At 39.7% G+C, this 21,581-nt stretch overlaps 1 protein-coding gene across 44 annotated transcripts in view; it reads left to right on the top strand.

Moving 5' to 3' along the window:
- The window catches only part of BIN1 (bridging integrator 1), a 130,075-nt gene that overhangs the window by 44,437 nt on the left and 64,057 nt on the right, over positions 1–21,581 (top strand). For all 44 annotated transcript variants that reach the window (XM_078380057.1, XM_078379954.1, XM_078379740.1 and 41 more), the window contains exon 2: positions 13,160–13,240. In XM_078380057.1, the coding sequence (XP_078236183.1) occupies positions 13,160–13,240 (81 nt within the window). The remainder of the gene's footprint in view (positions 1–13,159; positions 13,241–21,581) is intronic.

Genomic DNA, 21,581 nt, shown 5'->3' with positions numbered 1-21,581 from the left:
TGCAGAAATGGAACATTGTGAGTGAACAACAAGTTTGTGAGAGAGAACACGTGCAAAAGTGACAAAGACCAGCAAGAGACGTCTCTATTTTTAAGTTGCTTTAGCACTTGGATGTGTCTGCCAAAAGAACAGTTGTCCATCCTCTGACGCACCAGTCATGCCACTGACTGGATAACCTAAAAATGAAAAATACTTGAATTATATGTGGGACATTTTATCATTCTTTTTGTGAGCTATCAGAGCTACACTTACTAATATGATTAGAAACTAGAGTTTTAGAAATTGTCCCTACAGAGTTGCGCCTGTGTGGGCTGTTCCTGAAAACAACCAACCAATGGCCCCTCTCTATCAGGGGATGATATGGCTGGGCAAGACAGGTGCTCCCTGAGACAGAGGAACAAATGTTTATGTGTTATTTTAAATATTTATTGGAAGCCGCCCAGAGTGGTTGACCAGACCAGATGGGCGGGATACAAATCAAATAAAATAAATAAATAAATAAATAAATGGCTCTCCACCCGAGACACTACTGAAGATCTGCTAGGATGAAGCATGAAATCCCAAAAACTGCCTCTTTCCTTCCTTTCGTGTTAAAAAAATCAGTAGTAGTAAGTAAGTAAGTAAGTAAGTAAGTAAGTAAGTAAGTAAGTAAGTAAGTAAGTAAGCAAGCAAGCAAGTAAGCAAGTAAGTAAGTAAGTAAGTAAGTAAGTAAGTAGTAGTAGTAGTAGTAGTAGTAATATAATAATAATAATAATAATAATAATAATAGTAATAATAATAATAATAATAATAATAATAATAATAATAATAATAATAATAATAATAATAATAATAATAATAATAATAATAATAATAATAATAATAATAATAATAATAATAATAATAATAATAATAATACCACCACTACTACTACAGTGGTGCCTCGCATTACAAGCGCTCCGTTTTACGATGAAATCACTTTATGTTGAAGGTTTTGCGATCGCAAAAGCGATCGCAAAATGATGTTTCTTATGGGGGAATTTCGCTTTGCGATGATCGGTTCCCTGCTTCGGGAACCAATTCTTGCAAAGCGATGATTTTCGGCCACCTGATCGGCGGTTTCATGTTTTTACCTCCGGGTAAAAAACATGGCTCCCCGCTCTTTTCTGGGACGGATTCCTCGCTGCACAGGCAGTGAAAATGACCGCGCTATGGAGGATCTTCGATGGACGGTGAGTTTCAAGCCCCTGGGAATGCATTAATCGGGTTTTAATGTGTTTCTGTTGGCTTTTTAATTTCGCATTACGATGTTTTCGTTCTGCAGCGATTTCGCTGGAACGAATTAACGTCGTAATGCGAGGCACCCCTGTAATAATAATAATAATGTTAAATGTATAACAGTTTGCTCTCCCCCCCCCCATGGGCACTCCATGATCAATTGCCTTCCTCTGCCAAATGGTAGGGCTGGAATGGAAGGTAGCTTCTGCTAGCTAAACTGACCTTCCAACTTACTTTACAGAGGATGCATGAGCATTTTGTCATGGAACTATCACAGTGTGTTCCTGGCTGTGATGCTAGAGTATTTCAGTACACAGTGTTGTGAAAGCAATATACAGTATTAGTCCAGAGAACTGTAGCCAGGTGTACTCCCCCCACTTGAAAATGACCCTTGTACATGGTTAGTCTTCACAGTCAGAAATAAAAATGCACGTTCCACATTCTCCCATCACTGCTCATGAAATCAACAGCTTGATTATTTACACCATTTGCTGAAATGGGGCACAAACTGTAAAGTGTGTGAGTGCCTTGTTTTTTATTTCCAGCAGGACACCAGTCTAACTTTGTTTCCTTTACTAGGGTGGCAGAAGCCCTTGATATTATTGTGGCAGCCTTAAGGAATGTGTACATTGTACAGTATATGAAAACAGTTTTCTTTATGGAATTGATAGAAGAGCTAGTAAAAAATAAAAGGCTGATTGCCTACTTTTAACGTAATACAATGTTGCTAAAATGCTACTTGCTTAGCTATTTTTGATATTACGGCATATCTTTCTGGTTGTTACAAACCTTTTCTGCAAAGAACAACAAAAGTCCCCATGCTTTGAAGGTGAATTGAGATTTTTTTTTTAAAAAATTGAAACATATGTGACAGCGTTGGACAAATTTGCAGACAGGGAGCCCTCTTAGTCTGTTTCAGCCTGTGTAGAAAAAAAAAGAAGCAAGACAGGAGCGGTTAAAATGGATGGCTTTATGGAAGCTTCCACTGAAATTTCTGTTAAAAATATACCCGGAATATTGGAGAATCCAAAGCCTTACTCAGCTATGGACTTCATTTATTTTCACACTGGCTGCTATGGGAATAACCCATGGGTCTCTGTGTTACTGATAACCTTTTGAATTCCAGTTGTTAAATGCCACCAAGCAATAAGAGGCTACAGAGGTAGCAAGAGAAGAATGTATTGTTCCACAGACTGAATGCTACTAGATCACTAGTTCGGTGTCCCTCTTCTGCCTGTGTGTGGTTCTTCTTCACCCATTCCTCTTCCCAAGCAGCAAATATCTGACATCCCCCCGCTTCAGCCCCCCACCCCCGTCAGTCCTGAATGCTACATTGACTTCTGTTACATTATTTTCATCAGCCATCTTTGCGTGAGTAAATCTACTCCATTAATAGCCCAAAGTTTCCATCCTAACTAAATCTGTCTGGCTTTGCTACGATCTGACAGATTAAGCCTGATGTTGTGCAGCAGGGTGGGGGAACAGGAGAATAGAACAGCAGTCGCTGTCTGGGAATGGTGTAATATTTGACATTGACTGTAGTTCTCTAAGGGATGGGTGTTATCCTGTAGGCTTACATTTATTAACAGCTGATGTGTACAGATATTACTGGTGCTGCACACATTGTTTGCTATCTGCTGCTCTACGAAAAGTTTTTGTACTGAAGTATCCATGCCTATAAATCCATTTGTATTGCTTTGGGCACGCATGCTTATATGGGAATGATAGCGGAGCTACCCTGCCCTGTCTTGGGTAGGGTGTTAGTCCATCTCCTGGGGGCAGGGAGCTGTCTCTTGTTAATAGCCAATACTGCCTTCCCATTGTCTTGGTATGTGCACATATTTCTTCCCTCAGTTTGAATTGGAACCATAAGACGTAATCTGCTGATGGTGCAGCTAACCATCTGTTGCAACATACAGCTTCCCTTGGTGAACCTCTGCCCTGATTTAAGCCTTAGATAAACATCACTAGTACAAGCTCAGGCTCTCCTCCCTTGCCAGCCATACAAATTAAAGGAAAATGACAACATTCTCAGTACTTTGAGCATCTAAATTTGCTGTAGAAGTTTTGACTTAATTTGTGTTGTTTTTCATCAGAACACATGGATGTCTAGACTGTGACCCAGAGTTGTGAATTTCCTAGATATGATATTGGAATTCTGCATCCTTGTTGGCATTATCCTAGAACATATTTAGTGTTTTTAGCTTCCAAAAATTCATTCCAGGACCTAGTGAAGAAACATGCTTTAATTCATTTCCTGTAGCCTCTATTGAAAGTCATCCTGGATTTTTTGGCGCTGCTCTGGAAAAAGTGATCTGACAGCTCTTTAAATACGTGTGTTTAGACTTTTAATCTTCTCAGCTTGGTCAGGGGATCTGTTGCACAAATCAGAAATGACTCAGCAGATTGATCCCACATAGCTGGTCGGATTAAGTACCTTTGCAACCTTGGTGAAGGTTGCATGTGATTGTGATGTGTGTGTGTGTGTGTATGATAGAGAAAGAGAGAAAGAGAAAGAGAATGGAAGGTGAGAGTCCAGCATGAGTTATGCGACAGAAAGCTGGTGGGTTGGAAGAAGGTGGCCATCTAGTAAGGCTATAAAATTCCTTACTTGTTGAGTAAGAGTATGGCTTTGATTTCTGAAGTATGTTGTGGAAAACACAACTATATAAATGCCATTTCAGGAATAGCCTTCAAAATGTACAGCTTGTGCATATCATTTAGCACGATGCTAGAACATGAGGATAGAAACAGCACCTGCTGCTATTCTGCCTGTACTTCAATTCTTTGACAGACAGAACTTCAGTGAGTACAGATGCCATTTCCATGTGGGGAGAGAATCTCCACCTACAGAGTTTCTGCCAGTCACGGAAGTGCTGATTTCATCCTCATACACTTGGTAAATGTAGAACTTTTTCTTCCTATCCTCCTGGTAAGAAACAGGTGGGAAAAGAGCTGCTGGGTTCCTTGTAAGGGCTTGCTGCCCCTTACAAGGAACCCAGCAACCCATTTTCTTTATGAGATACTAGGCTGGTTGATAGGAGTAGAAGGCAAACAGCAGCACTGAAGCCTAGTACGTAGTTCTGAGGTAAAAAGAAGAAGCAAAATGATGGAGGATATTCTCAGAATGGTGACTTCCAGAAGACAGGTTGAAAGAAAGAATAGGCCCAATATATTTCAAAGCAAAGCAAAGTGTGGTGCTTATATATTGCCCCTTAGTGTTTAAAACATCCTGTAGGCAGTTTACAATTTAATTATGTAGACCAGTGGTTCTTAACCTTTGTTACTCAGGTGTTTTTGAACTGCAACTCCCAGAAACCCCAGTCAACACAGCTGGTGGTGAAGGCTTCTGGGAGTTGCAGTCCAAAAACACCTGAGTAACCCAAAGTTAAGAACCAGTGATGTAGACTACACATTGCCCTTCCAGCACGCTGTATACTCAATTTACTTGCCTCTGATGGATAGAGTGGAGTGAACATTGAGCTGGCTACCTGGGATTGAACCTAGGTCATGAGCAGAGTTTTGGTTGCAGTACTGCAGTTCAACCACTTCAGAAACAATAACTGGTCAGTGTTCCCACCCTTTTTTCCTTTAGCCTGAAAAAAAAACCCTAAAAAGAGCTTCTGGTGAATTCTAGTAAAGTCACTGGAAGTACTTGTGGCTGATTGACAAGTTCTTATTCACATCTTGGTTGTCTGCCGAATCACACACTTGATGGTGCAACTGAGATGAGCCCCAGCATCTGCTCAGTTAGCCACAATTAGATGTGGCAAGTTACACAGACCATATATAGGAGTCTGACTAATATATTATCCAGGACCTGCACTGCAATAATAATAATAAGCTGGTTAAGGGAATAATATTGAGAGTCTAATGTGAAGTTTAAGAGTATACAGATAAATTTTAAAGCCCACAAAGGAAGTTCGGAAAAGTGTGGGGTTTTTTCTGTTCCAGAAAATGCCATTAAACACTGATATCATACAGCATAATTACTGGAGTCATAAAGCCAAATTAGGTGACTTCTCCCTCAGCTGCCCTGAGTTGAATCAAAGGGTGCCAAAGTGGCAGTTACAGAAAGGTAGGATTGGACCATTCTGAAGGGTAACATTTTGCTCTGGATGAGGGATATGTTGATGATTACATCTCTCTCTCTAAATGCCCGTGTTTCTAAGTGACAGTATGAGTGGGGGATAAGACTGCCACTTGCCAGGTCAGCAGCATCCCATTCTGTAGAGTCTAAACCCGAGATCTAGCATACATTTTTCTGATATCACAAGGCAGAGACCCTTCAGCAACAGTGGAAAGAAGACAAGGAAAGAAGAGAATACCAGAAGCTCCACCACCACCACAACCACCTCTATTGCATCCAAAATAATTGGGGGAGGTAGGGGGGACAAGAGGCCTATTGAATGGGAACTAATGAAGGCATGAGAGTTAATCCCAAAATCTGGTGCTAAATTAGGAGTACTGGTGATATCTAGATGAAGGCGGCAGGGCAGATGCTTTGTTTTGAACCAGCAAACATGCTTTATAGAGCTTTTCTTTTGCTGCTGTTGCATATAAAAACTTAATAATGGGTTGTGCAGTTTTGGATGAGATACACAGACCTAGCAATTAGAGTCAGAGACTGACTGTAAATGTTTTTACAAAGGAAATAAGTTGAGATTGACCTCTTAGGTCTTGCTGGGCATGTATTATATAAAATCATAAATAGAGATGGGCACGAACTGCCAAAATAGCTATTCGTCTTTGTCCACAAACTGCAAATTTAGGACTTACTCCCAAATGAACCATGAATCAAATCATTGGTTCCTTTGGGAATTTTTTTTTTTAAACAGACCAGTGGCTGTCTAGGAAAAAGAAAAAGCCCATCTACCTCCCCGCCCCCACAGCCTGCCTCCCCTTTGCCTCCCTACCTTTTCTTCCTCCTGTCGCCATCACCATTTTGAGAGAGCTCCATGGACTGGTGGCCTCTGCACATGTCCCCACCTCTCAGCCGCCTAGAGTGGTCTTAATTGACTAGATAGGCGGGATATAAATAGAATAAATAAATAAATAAATAAATAAATAAATAAATAAATAAATAATAGGTAGAGACATGCACATGGCTAACTACTACTACTACTACTACTACTACTACTACTACTACTACTAATACTAATACTAATAATACTAATAATACTGCTAATGCTGCTGCTGCTGCTGCTATTACTACTACTACTACTACTACTACTACTACTACTACTACTACTACTACTACTAATAATAATAATAATAATAATAATAATAATAATAATAATAATAATTTGTTAGCAGGCTTTTTAGCTTACCAGGGGGGCTCTACACAGCCCCCCTGCCTCTTAGCTGAGAGGACAGGAGCTGTCCAGAGTCCCCCTGGTGGGCTGACAAGTTGGCCGTAAAAAAACTTAATTTTTTAAAACTTATCCTGTGGGTCAGCCAGCCCAGTGACATCTGCAGATGGAGGCGGGGAGCTGTGCAGAGGCCCCCCGGTGGGCTCACAGGCCAGCTAATCCCCCCCAATCAGCCAGCCAGCTGGTTGTCTCTGCAAATGCGCCCGCCTCTCAGCTGAGAGACAGCGCCTGTGCAGATACAGAGATAGCAGACTGGGCTCCCAGAAGGAAATGGGCTGCTATCTTTCTGGATGGTGGTTGAAGAGGCAGCAGGACAAGGTAGGGAGGCAACGGGGCAGTGGGAAGGAGGCAGGGCAGGCTGTCGGGGGGAAAGAAGTTTGTTAAATCAGGAAAAAAAAGCGTTGATTCGGGAAAGTTCAGGTTCTCCAGTTTGGACAAATCCAAACCAACCCGAATCAACGAATCAGCAATTTTTGACAAATTTGCTGGTTCATTTTTATATTCATCTCCATCTCTAATCATAAACAATTTGCAAAAAAAGAAGTGAGGTGGGGGACATTTTGCTGTTTTATATGGCTAAACAAAGATACATTTTAAGTTGCATTAATAACAAATTTTATGCTTCTAATACATCATGATTCCTAAGAGCAATGTTACACCACAATATGCATCAATAGCTGAATTAGAGTTTTAAAAATTGAGTTAAAGCCACATGATAGTCACATGATATTGGGGTTGATGTATGTGTTCACTTGGGAAACCTTTTAAACCATTGTTAGCTGTGTTGAGGGGGCTATACGGGCTTTAAAATCATTGCAATTGAGGCTTTGTCCTGCACCCAGTTGCCCCCCACACTGGTTACTTGCTGCTACTCTGATGTTCTTTTCAATGTTTTTGCTTCACTTTCAAACTGGCATATTGCTATGTCAGTATTGCAAGAGGGAAAGTACTCCCTCTTTCACAAGCCTAGAAACTGCTGGCTTTGTCACTATCTCTGGTCAATTTCTCTTGCCTTCGTTCATTAGAGGGAGGGAACTGCTGGGAAGAGGGAAGGCAAGAGAAATTGACCAGAGAAATGGACAAAGCGTAGCAGCCTCTAGGCTTGGGCTAGAGGCTACGTTTTAAAAAAAGGCTGGCTGCCTTTAAAAAAAAGGAATTCTTTCAAACTGGCATATTACAGTATAACAGATGGGAAGCGCGCGCACACACACGCACAGAGAGAGAGAGAGAGAGAGAGAGAGAGAGAGAGAGAGAGATTGAACTGCAATGTTTCCTGCAGCCTGAAACCTGCGATTCTGGCATCCATTACTTGACAGACCCCATAGACACGGAGTAAAGTGTCTTTACTGTGATAAAGGCATTCACATAAGCCAAGTGGATTCAAAAGGAATCCACTTTCGAGTACAAATAAATAAGCTCCTGTTATTCTACCTTGCATCTGAAAACAACAACAACAACACATTTTCTGGCAAAAAAGAAAGAAAGAAAGAAGTGTGCTGAGCTGTAAGGTATGTAAATAGACATTTTAAAATCGATTCCAAACCTGCTTAAGCAGATTCAAACACCATGTAACTTCCCTAAACTGAGTTTTTTTAAAAAAAAATCTGGAGCAGTATTTGAAAATAGGGTCCTTTGGGTGACTGCTCTGGAACTTTTTGAGCCATGTTGGGAATGTGATGATCTTAGGCCTCCGGATGGACTCATGTTGCTGAAGCAAAGTAGGGAGACCACTGTGAGCCCCTTTCTGTTTCTCTTATTAATTTCTAATTTGTTTATGCAAATTATGTACGGTATACATGCATTTGCAGCTACCTGAGGTTGACTAAATCGAAATGAAGGGTTGATGAGGAGCATTTCTTCCACCTTGCAAAAATCAGCCTGGTTTATGACAGGCACAGTGGAAACACACATTGGGCTGCAGCTACATATCACATTCCCTGCTACCAGAGCTTTCTCTATTTTTCCAGAGCAGTTGAGCTCTAAGAGCTCCAGTTTCTGCAGAGGATGGTGCTTTGCAAGCCACTTTCTCACTGATTAAATGCTGGCCTTCTGTTATGTTATTTTTTTCACACTCCGATATAACAGTACACTGAAACTTGAGAACAGTAAGATATGTGTTGCAGTCTTATAGAGATCAGCTGTTTGCATGGGTGTTCATGTGTAACTAAATCCAAAATGACACTGTAAATTGTGTGGGACTCTTGATTCATTTCCAGTTACAGTACTTGTATAAACAAAGGGGTCTTGGGGGCATGAGGCAGACATCTCTAAACAAGGCGTTGAAAGCTGACAAGGGACATGGGAATCATGCCCTGAGAGTTGTGACATAAAACATGAAGCGGGTTCCTGTCCTATTGAAGCATGTTATCAGCATCACTCCTTGAGCCTGTAGCCCTTCCCCTAATTCTGTAGGGGTGCATCTCCCTCAGACCCTGCCTGCATGACCAAGAGTCGAGGATTATGGGGATTGTAGTGCAGCAAAATCAAGAAGTGCTTAACCTTTTTTCAGTATATACAGTGCTTATTTTCCACCTACTGTAGGGGCTCAGACCTGCCTGCGCCATTAGTTGGTGTTAATGCTTAAAAAAAATTGGACTGTTTTATTGACTAAGAGGGTTTCCCAAAAGCACATGTGATAATCATTCTAAGGAGAACTGGTTGCAATCAGACAACATTCCATATCACTAATGGAGCAGGGACTGGAACAAGCATGGGGACCTCGGTCTATGCACCAAATCTGTCCCTCTGGGATTCTTTAGAATGTCACAGTCCATTTCTTATGACCCCATTGCTTACATTTGCTAGGTTTTGTATGGGTTTCATTACAGAAGGTTGCAGACCCTCTTCTAAGGCCTAGTAACTGGCAGTAAATACTTTAGCTATTATTTTGGATCCCATCTTTTTGCTTTTGGCCCTTCCCACCACTGAAATGCAGCTTTCAAGATATACTCTGAGGTGGGTCTTGGTTTGAAAGACTGGAATGTATTACTTTTCCCTCAGCTCCTCTTACTCTGCTACTTCTGTTTGGGAATAAGCCGTAAACTGGTTGGTTCAGAATAAAAGCATAAAACTGTATGTAGAACTAGGATATACAGTACATTCACTGGCTTCACACTGTTTTATACGTGTTAGAAAATAAGATCTGTATAAAGGTGAGAAGTAGATACTGCTCAGTCCAAATTCCTGGTACGTTTAACTGAATGATCTTCATATGTGTTGTGTTAATATGCTATATTTTGAGGTGCACATGTAAAACATTTGACATATAGGCCTCAAAAAACCAATGGTCAGTGGTTGAAATTATGTTGCTTAGTGTAGTAAGTTGCACTAGAACAGATTTGCTGAATTCATGAAGATTTGGTGAGTCAACTTCTCTGTAAGTTCCACTGAATTGAATGGGCCTAGTCAAGTTGCAACTTTTTTTTTATTGTTTTGATAACTTGGGTTAGGGTGTGGGATACAAAAGGTAAAAGGGGAAAAAAGGGGGTTGGAGTTAGGAGGGGAGGAGAAACAAAAAATATACTAACATCCATTCTATTCATATTGCAGTATCAAAATCCAAACTCTGCTTTTCTACTATTTTCTGCCTTCCAAATTTTAATTTACGTTTCAATCTACGTCATTCAAGCACTATCTGGTGACTCTAACCATTTGTAGAATAAGTCCCATCTTTCAGTTGCCTTTTGTAAAGGACAGTCCTCCATCACTTCTGATAGAATGTCCATTTCCGCCGTTTCCCTTATCTTCTCCGTAAGCTCTTCTTGCTTCAGTACCACCGGACTTTTCCAATTTTTGGCATAGAGAATTCTGGGTACAGTGACTATATATATAGCTATACATTTCTTTGCTTTACTGTACCTATTTTACCTGGTATCATACTCAATAAAAACAGTTCTGGGTTTAATGGAACCTTACAAAGCAATATTTGTTGTAACACAGTATGCACTCCTATCCAATATTGTTTCGCTACTCTACAAGTCCACCACATATGACAATAGCTTCCCACGTGTGCTTCACATTTCCAACAGACATTTGATACATCTGTATACATCTTCGACAATTTTTCTGGAGTCATATCACCTATAAAACATCTTATATATGTTCTCCTTAAAATTAACCGATGTTATAAGCTTTATATTATTTTGCCATATTTGCAACCATTGATCAATATCAATATTATGTCCTATATTTTGTGCCCAAGTTGCAACTTTCTTTAATGAAATAAGTTGCAATGAGAGTATGCCCATTTTAATCAGATCCTGAAGCTGAGGCTCCAGTACTTTGGCCATCTCATGAGAAGACTCCCCGGAAAAGACCCTGATGTTAGGAAAGTGTGAGGGCAAGAGGAGAAGGGGACGACAGGATGACATGGTTGGAAAGTGTCATCAAAGCTACCTACATGAATTTGACCCAACTCCGGGACGCAGTGGAGGACGGGGGGGGGCTTGGCGTGCTCTGGTCCATGGGGTCATGAAGAGTCGGACACAACTAAACGATTAAACAACAACAACTCTAATACAACTTATTATGCTAAATAGCAGGACTTCCAGTCTTCATATGATATAATCCTTAGGAGAGTTTTTTTTTGAGGGAGGCTAGGGAGATAGCTTAAACCAATCACTATGTGCTGCAGCTGTTGGAGATAGCGTTCCTACAGCTTTTACCCCATGTATGCACTGAAGCTGAACAGTCCTGGGTTAGTCATGTAGGAAAAAGAATTGTATCTGTGGTAACTCAAGAGTACTTCATACCTTGCAAGGAGTGTTAAAAAGTGGTGGCTGATAAATGAAGTACGCTGATTAAAACTTGTCCCCCTTGCAGTCATGGGTGAACTTCATTGTCAAGAAGCACTCTTAGTTTTGAGAGAGTTCTGGCTGGTTGCCATAGTGTTCTAGGCCCTCCTGGTGACAACATAATGAGAATAGAGATTACTTTCGTTCCTCACTGACATTCAGTACAAAGTATCATTGAATCATAGAATAATGGAGTTGGAAGGGGCCTGTAAGGCCATCAAATTGAATCCTCTGTATAATGCAGGGATCCAAATAAAAAGTATATCTACGCTTTGCCATCTGGAGAGAGGACAACCCACATTAAAGAAGACCATTACATCCAGAGTCTGTCTTTACAAAGAAGGTTATTTGCTCCTTACAGACTATACGTTGCTTGAAGATGGGAACAGGAAAACACAATAACCTTGGAATGAAAAACTTGTAGATGAAATGTGCTATTAAATGGCTATGTCTATGAAATTTGTTCTCACTCATTGCTGGTCACTGGATAAAAAAAGGCTGAGTGTTGATGCATGTAATGACAGATGAATGAGGGTGGGGTTCCTGCCAAGAGACTACAAAGCTTTTGAAAATTTTAAATGAGAATCTACATGAGAACCCATATGTGAGAGTCACAAAGACCATGAAGGAAAATAAGTTGTGTGTGCTGTTGGTGGACTTCCTCAACTAAGTTGTGTTGCCTGGCTGAATGGATGTCCACCATATAACTGTGAATGCACCATTGCCAAAGACCAAATGTGAGAGATAGATTTGGTACATAGAGATGTAAAACAATATGGGGTTAGGTGGAGCTCTGAGGAAGGTCGGAGGCCAGAGTGTTCAGCAGTGCTCCCCCAACACCGCCATTTGCATATGTTCTGACAGGAATAATTGGAACCACTGTAATATTTTGCCCAACATTAAATCACAACCTTTTTTGCTCCTTGTTCTGTTCTTTCAGAAAATATCTCATGTTGTGTGAAGAGATGCTCTGAAGTTTCTGATTGGGGATTTGTGTAGTAATATGGATGGTTACTGTCCTGCTCTTGGAATTTTTCAGTGTCCTCAGGTCCCTCTAGCACATGCTAGACAAGTAAATATACCCTGATCTCTGTAGCCCAGATAGTTTTCCTGTACACATTGTAGAGCAAGGATATGCAAAGTTGGCCCCCCAGATGTTTAATTCTTGCTCCCAGCATTCTTCACCACTGGCTGTGCTACCTAAAATGGATGGGAGTCACAGCCCGACAATATTTGAAAAGCCACACTTTGCCTTCATGTGTAGTAGATCTACACACCCTAGATCGGTTGTAGACTCCCTGCATATGGAATTAAGATTACCGACAGCAATTGAAAAGCTCTTCTCTTAAATAGACTAGTACAGTACCATTACTATATCTGCAATGTAGGTGAGAAAACATATTATAATGGTGGTGCTGAGAAACTGCCCCCACATCTCCAAGTGGTGCTGTGGGGCTGATTTATAATGTCAGACTCATCTATCTTTTCTAGTATTCACTCATTTGGCATTGGCTATACAAGACCATGGTATTTAACAGCTATCCTACCTTATAGATTCTTAATTGGCAATGCCAGTGACTGAATCTAAGTCTTGTGTTCTGTCATCAATCAGTACAACTGAAACCACAGTTTCTTCCTCTTTCCGGTCTCCCATTTTCTCTCACTAATGCTACTAAATCTGGTGATTTTGTGGTTTTAAAGATTCTTCTCTGTTCTCTTTTTGTGTATCATGTCTAGGTTCTCCAGAAACTTGGCAAAGCTGATGAAACAAAAGATGAGCAATTTGAACAGTGTGTGCAAAATTTCAACAAACAACTGGTAAGCAACTATGCAACTGAATTGTTCCACAGCTTGTAAATAACTAGTTACAAATAGTAATGTAATCAGTTCTTTCCCCCCACTACTTTTTTACTTAGTATATTTTTATACACTACAGTACAGTACTATAGTTATATAGCCAATTTACCTACTATATTTCATAGTCTGTTGAAGTGACAGGGAGGCTGATGGAAGGGAAGTGTTTGGGGATTAGAGGCCTCCCATCAATTTGCAGTGTTCAGATTTTCAGAAAATGGAATTAAAGTGATTATTATAGCCAACTTTAAGAAATGGGAGTTACTTTTAAAAATAATAATGTTTTTAGTGGGGCAAGCAAAAATGACTCAATTGAGGTTGTATTTTGGGAACATGATGAGAAGAACAAGACTGACTGGAAACGATAACAACGCTGGGAAAAGCTGAAGGAGCTAGGAAATTAGAAAGACCAAAAATGAAATGCATTGTCCTCAGAAAGGAACTCATGGCCTTGTTTGCAAGTTATGATCAAAGCTGTTAATTAAGGACCTTTTGGAGGTCACGAATTTATAGGGGTGCTCCAGAAGAGGCTTGATGACACAAAACAATGATATTACAACTGTAACTAATTCTTTTCTACAAATAACTTTCTGAGTTTTATTCACAATGAATTTGAAATACTTTGAATGTTCTCCTTGAAACACTGATGGATTCAGAAACAGTTCAGGAGGGAGTATGTGAAACAAAATTGGCAACAAAAAGGAGATAAGGGAATTCCCTGTCTGTATGGTAAACTAGTTTGTGTCCTGCCTACTTGTAGTTCTGCAGGAGAAGGATTTTTTAGCATTAGAAGTTCTGCCTACTTGTCATATCAGGAGATTTGACAAGTGAACAAAGACATCTCTCTGGCAGTGCTACAATGCTACAACTCTGGAATGTGCTTTCAATTAAAATTAACCAGGCTCCCTCTTTATATACAGTATATTCATTTTATTTATTTCTGTTTTTTAAAAAAATAAGTATTAGATATTACAAGTATTATAAACCATTAACAGTTACAGCTGAAATAATTTTGCACACCAGGCTTTTGGCAGAATCTAAAAACACTTCATTTCTCAATGGGCTTTTAATGTGTAACTCACCTAGTGTTTTGGTTGCTACTCTTAATGTAAAGGGAACCTGCAGTCTTACCACTTTGTGTTCTGTTTTGTGTTGGTTGTATTTCATTACTGCTTTTGGAAATTGTTTATTGTACATGGTTCCCCTAGAACTCTTGGGCTCCCCACACCTCCCAAAAATGTCACTAGAAGACACAAATGGATTTTTCAATTAAAAAAACAAAAATGATAAGAATTTCGAAAGAACAGTAAGAATTGGAGAATATTGGGGAGGGCATGTAGAGAGTATGTGTGGCTCTACAAGATTCAGGGATGGTAAGGTGTGGCCCCTGGATTTCTGCAGATGGTCAGTCCGTTCTCTAAATGAAAAGAAAAATAGCATCGGTGAAAGCTTCTACCTTATACAAATTGATTTCTCAGGAAGAATGGAAATGGCTTCTCTGCATCCCCTGGGGAAAAAGAAGGAATGATTGTTTGCAGTGCATCTGTGAAATCAGGCAGCTGTTGTGATTTGCCCTGGGCTCAGAGTCTCCTTCTGTGCAGTCAGGATGGGCATGTGGTCTTGTCTGAAAGTGGAGGGGGTATAAAATTAGCTGTCTGTCTCATGCAGTAGCACTGTCATCTTATTCTTCTTCCTGAATGGGGAGCAGGGGATCTTGTTTTAAATACCTTGTATGTCCATTCAGAGAACCGCAAGAGTGCTTCCTGTCACCCTGCAAATGGCACGAGATCTGACTCTGCCCTTTGCTTAGAAACTGACTTTGCTATGTGACATACAAGCCAAACATAAGTTGGGTTCCCCTCCCTCCCCCTTGGCAGAGATATTAGCATTCTGGTAATCCTGGGCACCTCTGCAGTTTGATGGGCAGCACAGCTGGTGGTGGTTAGAAAGAGGAGTCTTCTTCCTATAATGATGATCTATATTATGTTACCATTCCTAAGAATAACTGCCACTTCTGCCATGAGAAACCAGTACAGAATGGCAGATGAATGTGTTCCTCTTTTCATCCCTTTCACTTTCAGAACCATCTCCCTGAGGAACAGTATACTGTATAATGCCTTTTATTAGGGCTGATTAAATAGAAAAGGAAAAACCAGAGATCTCTTAAAAAAAAAATAAAAATGGAGATATTAAAGGAACACTTTGTGCAAAGATGGACATGATAAAGGACAAAAACGGTAGGGACCTCACAGAAGCAGAAGTCATCAAGAAGAGGTGGCAAGAATACGTACACAGAGGAATTATACCAGAAAGATCTGGATGTCCCGGACAAAATAAGGGTTGAGGTTTTTGGTCTTCTGAGAAAAACTTTCCTCTGAACTAGGGATTGTTCCAGATGCAGGTTTTTGTTTGTTTGTTTTAAGATCATGCCATCCCTCTGTCTCATTCGCTGAATGTTATGGGGGCTCCAGACAACATTGTCCTCCACTTGTAGGATGCTGAGGATGGTGCAGAAAAAAATTAAAAGTTCCAAAAATCTTGCCAAGATGTGTAGGTCAGCTTTTCTTTTTGTTTTGTGAAATTAAACATACATTTCAAAATAAGGATTGAAGACTCAAGTCAGAAGAGCAGTTTCAGAAATCTGGGAGTTGTAGTTTTTTTTTAAAATACAAACCTGTACATCTTAAGCTGTCAATCTAGTTGTGGCACTCATTCCTTAAGGAGCCTATCTGGTGCTCCTCTGTGATATTTTAGGCACCAAGCAGTTTTATAAAAACAAATTATAGTGATTGCTGTTGTGGGTTTTTCGGGTTCTTTGGCCGTGTTCTGAAGGTTGTTCTTCCTGACGTTTCACCTGTCAGGAAGAACAACCTTCAGAACACAGCCAAAGAACCCGAAAAACCCACAACAACCATCAAATCCCGGTTGTGAAAGCCTTCAAGAATACATTAAATTATAGTGGCCTTTTTACTGCCTCATATATTCTTTTTAAACACTTTTAGTTTTATTGCACAGCTTATACTGTGGTTTGAAATGCTTTTCCTGCTTTCTTGTGTTTCTTGTGTTGTTTATTGCAAATGTAAACTGCCATGGGATATATATTAAGAAGAGTAGTAGAAAAATAAATGTTAGAATAAAAAAAGTAGGCTGACATTTATTGTAACTGCACTCTTTTAAAAATTACTAAGGGAAGCATGTGAAGGCATCTGAATAGTTGAAATGTGCATTATGTATTTTTGCTTGACTTGAAATGCGTTAGAAGGTAGGTGCTTATCCAGGATAAATCCTAGTGCTTTTTATATAACTTGCCTATGTAACTAACAGTTTCTCTACTCTTTCTTTGTATAGTTACATCTGGAGCTGCTTAAATGCTCCACATGTTCTGTCTGCTGGTGCACAACAGATACTCCTATATGCATATATCCCTGTTTGCAGGAGCTGTTGGATAAAGTTTTGATGCTAAAAATAATTCTCCAGCATGTTCTATGGATGTATTGAGGGATTTATGGTTGAGCACAGAGCTTTCTGCACCAGTTAGTATTGTCTACTGTGGAAAGGGACTAAAGAAGAAAAATATGGATGTGGTTTTTTTTCTGTCAGAGAATATATAAATACAATAAATACAATAAATAAAATAAAGTTACAGCATCACAAGAGCCAATCTTGATTAGAAGATTAATTTGTGTGCTCTCCACCCACAGTTTGCACTTCTGTTACATCTTATCCTTTTAATCTAAACATTCAGTGAAAACAGAGATACCTGAGTGCATGGGAATAACCAGTCTCAGTTTTGTGGATGGTGGGATTTCCAGGAAGGAAACAGGTCTTTTAGAAATAACAAAGTTTTGATCTGGGTTTGACATATTCATTATAGGAAATCTGCTGTTCTCAGGAGTAAACTGAGCTCTGCTTGTATTAAGTAAACAACCTTATCCTTCCTGTTCTTCTCCCTTTTTTTGTATATTTCCAATTTATTAAGCAGCATGATTCCTCTTTTTCAATTAAATAATGAAAAAATGATAGCTGAATGAAAAATGATAAACCTGGGGGTACCTCAGAAGATTTGTGTGTGGGTAAAGGACTTTCTGACAGATAGGCCATAGTCAGTAAGGATGGGATCACACAATTCTTCTGCCTTGGTACTAAGTACAGGAGCTCCCCAGGGCTGCGTGCTAAGTCCCTTCCTCTATTCCCTGTACACACATGATTGCACCCCACTGTATAACACCAACACAATTATTAAATTTGCGGACGATATGACAGTGGTGGAGCTCATAAATAAGAACAATGAGTCTGCTTACAGAAAGGAAGTACAAGAGTTGATACTCTGGTGTAAAGAAAATAATCTTACACTTAACATCAAAAAATTTAAAGAACTCATCATTGATTTTAGGAGGAAGAGAAATGTACATTTACCACTGTACATAAATGATGAGGAAGTGGAAAGAGTTGGTAGTTTTAAATTTTTGGGCACTTACATTTCAGAGGACCTCTCATGGAATATAAATGCCAACATGCTAGTGAAGAAGGCACAGAAGAGGCTTTATTTCCTGAGAATGCTTGGGAAGTTAAATTTATCCCAGCATTTACTTCTGTCCTACTATCGTATCACCGTTGAGAGTGTCCTAACCTATGGCATTCTCGTATGGTTACAGCAGCTCTGTAGTGGACAAAAAAGCTCTACAGAGAACCATTAAAATTGCCCAGAATATCATCAGGCTCCAGCTATCAACCCTGGATGACATCTTCACATCCCACTGTCTGAGGAAGTCATACAACATTCTTAGAGACTTTTCGTATCCTGCTCACAACTTCTTTGAACTGTTGCTGTCTGGCATAATATGCAGAATAATTATGACTTGGACCACACATTTTCCAAGTGGTTTTTACCCAAAGCTATAATTGCACTTAATAATGAACTTAAAGACCATCAGTGTTACTTAGCCTGCGGTGTAGATATTTGTATTAGTGCGGGATTTTTAGTGGATGGGGAGTGTTTGGGGATTTTTCATGTGTGTGCATGTGGGTCTGGTCTCTGGTGTCTGTGAATTTCGTTGTATGTGTATACTATGTATATACTTACAATGACAATAAATTTAATAAATAAATAAAACAGACAGATAAATAAATAATGATAATTATCACATTTTGCAGAACATTTTCTGAGGAAGGCACTCTGCTTAGTATGGCAAAAGTTTCAAATACAAACCTACAAGAAAATTCCAATATGGGTAGCACCAAAGTACTGTATTGAATTAGAAGGGAGAGTTACGCACGTAAAAAGACCTATTAACTAAAGACCAGAATATAAAAGATAAACAAATCTAGAAAAACTGGGCCTCGCTACAGATTGGTGGTCAATGTTGAAATTAGAATCAAGATATAAAAAGGACAAAAATATGGGCTTTTTGAGAGGAACGTCCAGGTAGATGAATTATGGTTTTACACTAATGAGAAAATAATTTTAAAAATGTATACATACTTATTAGAATATGACTTAGAGAATGAGAGGGTGAAGGAGGCGATGGTAAAATGAGCACAAAACTTTGGGTACAATATTGATATTGCCAAATGGACAAAGATGTGGAAAGAGAAACGTAAAATGATTAAGCCAGTGAATCTTAGATAGAACATCCTTAAAACGTTTCATAGATGGCACTTTACTCCTGTAAGATTGGTAAAAATATTAGAAGGGATCAGTAATGTTTGTTGGAAATGTAAAAAAAAAACAACCCAGGGGCTTACTGTATTATCATATGTGAAAGAGCCAAAAGAAATTTGGATAGAGGTTTGGGAAATGGCATTGTTCAGCAAAAATTAATTTTTTGGAAGTTGGAAGTTGATATATAATTGGGCCCAGAAAAAGACAGGAACTTGGGGGGAAAATTAGTCTATAGCGAACCAGTGCTCACCGGAATCCCTTGAAAATACTCTGATGACCAGACAACAGGGAAATCTCTGATCCACAGGGGAAGGATGGATGTTTAGTTGTGGGTTTTTTGGTTAATTATTTGTTAGATTTTTAATGTTTTTTAAGTTTGTATGGTTAGACATGAATAAAGAGACTAGATGGGCCGGGTATAAATTCAATAAATAAATAAATAAAATGTTATCATCATCATCATCATCATCATCATCATCATCATCATCATCATCATCATCATCATCATCATCATCATCATCATCATCATCACAATGAGGCATCAAGTTAATTTTTAGAGTTTTCCATGAAGTAATTTACCATTCTGGGGGCAACCTGGGACTGTGCAGCTTGCCTGAAGCTAGACAGACTGGCTCTGCTTGCAGAAGGCACAGTGGGCAATCAAACTCCCAACCTCTGGCTCCACAGCCAGATACCCAGACCACTGAGCCATCCAGGTAGCTATATAGGGATTGGAAATACAAGAGGGGATGATCTTGGGCTTGGTCAGTGATGCATCCTTACCCTTGATTATTTTTTCTAGTAGATGTACAGTACTAACACACCTCAATAGCTTGGTTCACAGGTGATATTTTTAAAAGTGGCATACCAGTAAACAGTTGTGTATGTTCCCTCTTCAGTCCAATGCATATATTTCCTAGAGTTCAGTTGGACTTAGCCCTAATTTCGCAATTTACTTTTACTTTTATTGAACATATACCCCGCCCCTCTAGACAAAGTCTACTCGGGGCGGCTTACATGAGTAATAAAATACAATAAAATGACATACATAAAAACCTACTAACTAATATCTATATACATTTGCAAGACGGGATAGTTAAGGATAGCAATCACTAGGGAATATGTTTTTAACTGATGGCATGCCTTCCTAAATCTGTATTAACTTTAGGACTGAACAGGATATACTGGGTAACAGTTACCCAACTTCCTTCTTGTTTTTGCTACTTCAGCAGCTGGGACAACAGTCAGTCAGAAAGACTGTATAGCAAAAAGTGCAACTCTTGGAGCATAGCAGCCGTAGGACAGCCACTGTTTAGTTTGGAAAGTACACGGTAAAGACGGTGAAGCAAGAGCTTTAAAGATAAATGTGAACAAGAAAGACAGAGGACCATGTCAGGAAACATTTACTCAAAGCTTTGTATCTCCTGAGGCAGATGTTCTCTGAGTTTCCTTTCTTTAAAGCTCTTTTTACAAGGAATGCAAGAAGATGGAACCACAGTATCATGCATAAGTGTGTTGTTTTCCTGCACCTCCCCCCTTTAGAAGAGCCACAGCTGCTTCTTTGGTAACAGAAAATCCTGTCCAACTTCTGCTGATTGTAGCTGTGAAAGTCAGCCACAGCATTTGATCCTGTTTTCTCCTTTATATGGTCTTTAGAGATGCGCATCGTGAAGACAAAATCATTACAAAAGGAGATGTTTGGCTTTATCAGAACAGAAAAATTTAGGAAGTTTGATCAGCATAACTTAAAAAAGGGGGGGGCAGATTTACCTGCCTACCTTGTTCCTGGCAGAGTAGTGCCTCCCCAAGGGATGCTTTGGACAGAGGGCCAGCAGGGTTGGAGGGGGCAAGGAGCCCCCTCAGCTGGCCTAGTCTATATTTAGACATGCCAAACTTCATCTGTAGAAACTGGTGCAGCATGCTGACAGGGTGCCCACTGTGTACCTGGCTTGGTGCAGTCTGCCCCTTGTCAGATTATTGCACCAGTCTCCATAGTTGGGCTTCTGTACTGGCTGTGGTTTGCTCTCACATGTCAAAAGGTTTTGCTCTACATTGTTGCTTTCAAACATAGGACAGGGCCTTTTGGGCAATAACACTTGAAAAATTCTTTCTGTGGTTAGTCTGGTTAGTCCCCATCTCTTGGACTTCTAGGTGAATGATGAAGCCTTTCTCTTTTCCCCAAACATTATTATCCACACATGCACGCATACATACAAACATAGAGGTTAGTTTTTTTATTTTTATTTTGTTGGCTGAATAGTGAGCAGGGAACCATTTTAGAAGCAAAATAAAAAATAAATTAAAAGCTGTTGGAAATAAATCATCATCCTCATCCATCAAATTGACCCTGAATTGTGGTGACCCTTTTCAGGGTTTTCCAGATAGAGAGTACTCAGAAGTGGTTTACCTTTCCTTTCTTCTTATGGTGCTCTGGTGTCCCAGACCACATAGGTTGGCTCTCCTGGGTTGCACAGTGGGGAATTGAACTCCAAACCTCTATACCTAAACCACTGAGCCAATAAAGAGACGTTTAATTTGGCACTTACATGAAAACATGGTTGATTCTGTTTGTAATAGACAGTGTTCTATATACTGATCACAACAATTGGAATATTTCCCTGCCACCTGATTTATCCCTAAGAG

This window comes from Pogona vitticeps, chromosome 1 (assembly GCF_051106095.1).
Source record: "Pogona vitticeps strain Pit_001003342236 chromosome 1, PviZW2.1, whole genome shotgun sequence".
NCBI lineage: Eukaryota > Metazoa > Chordata > Lepidosauria > Squamata > Agamidae > Pogona > Pogona vitticeps.
This window is presented reverse-complemented; position numbering and strand designations above follow the sequence as displayed.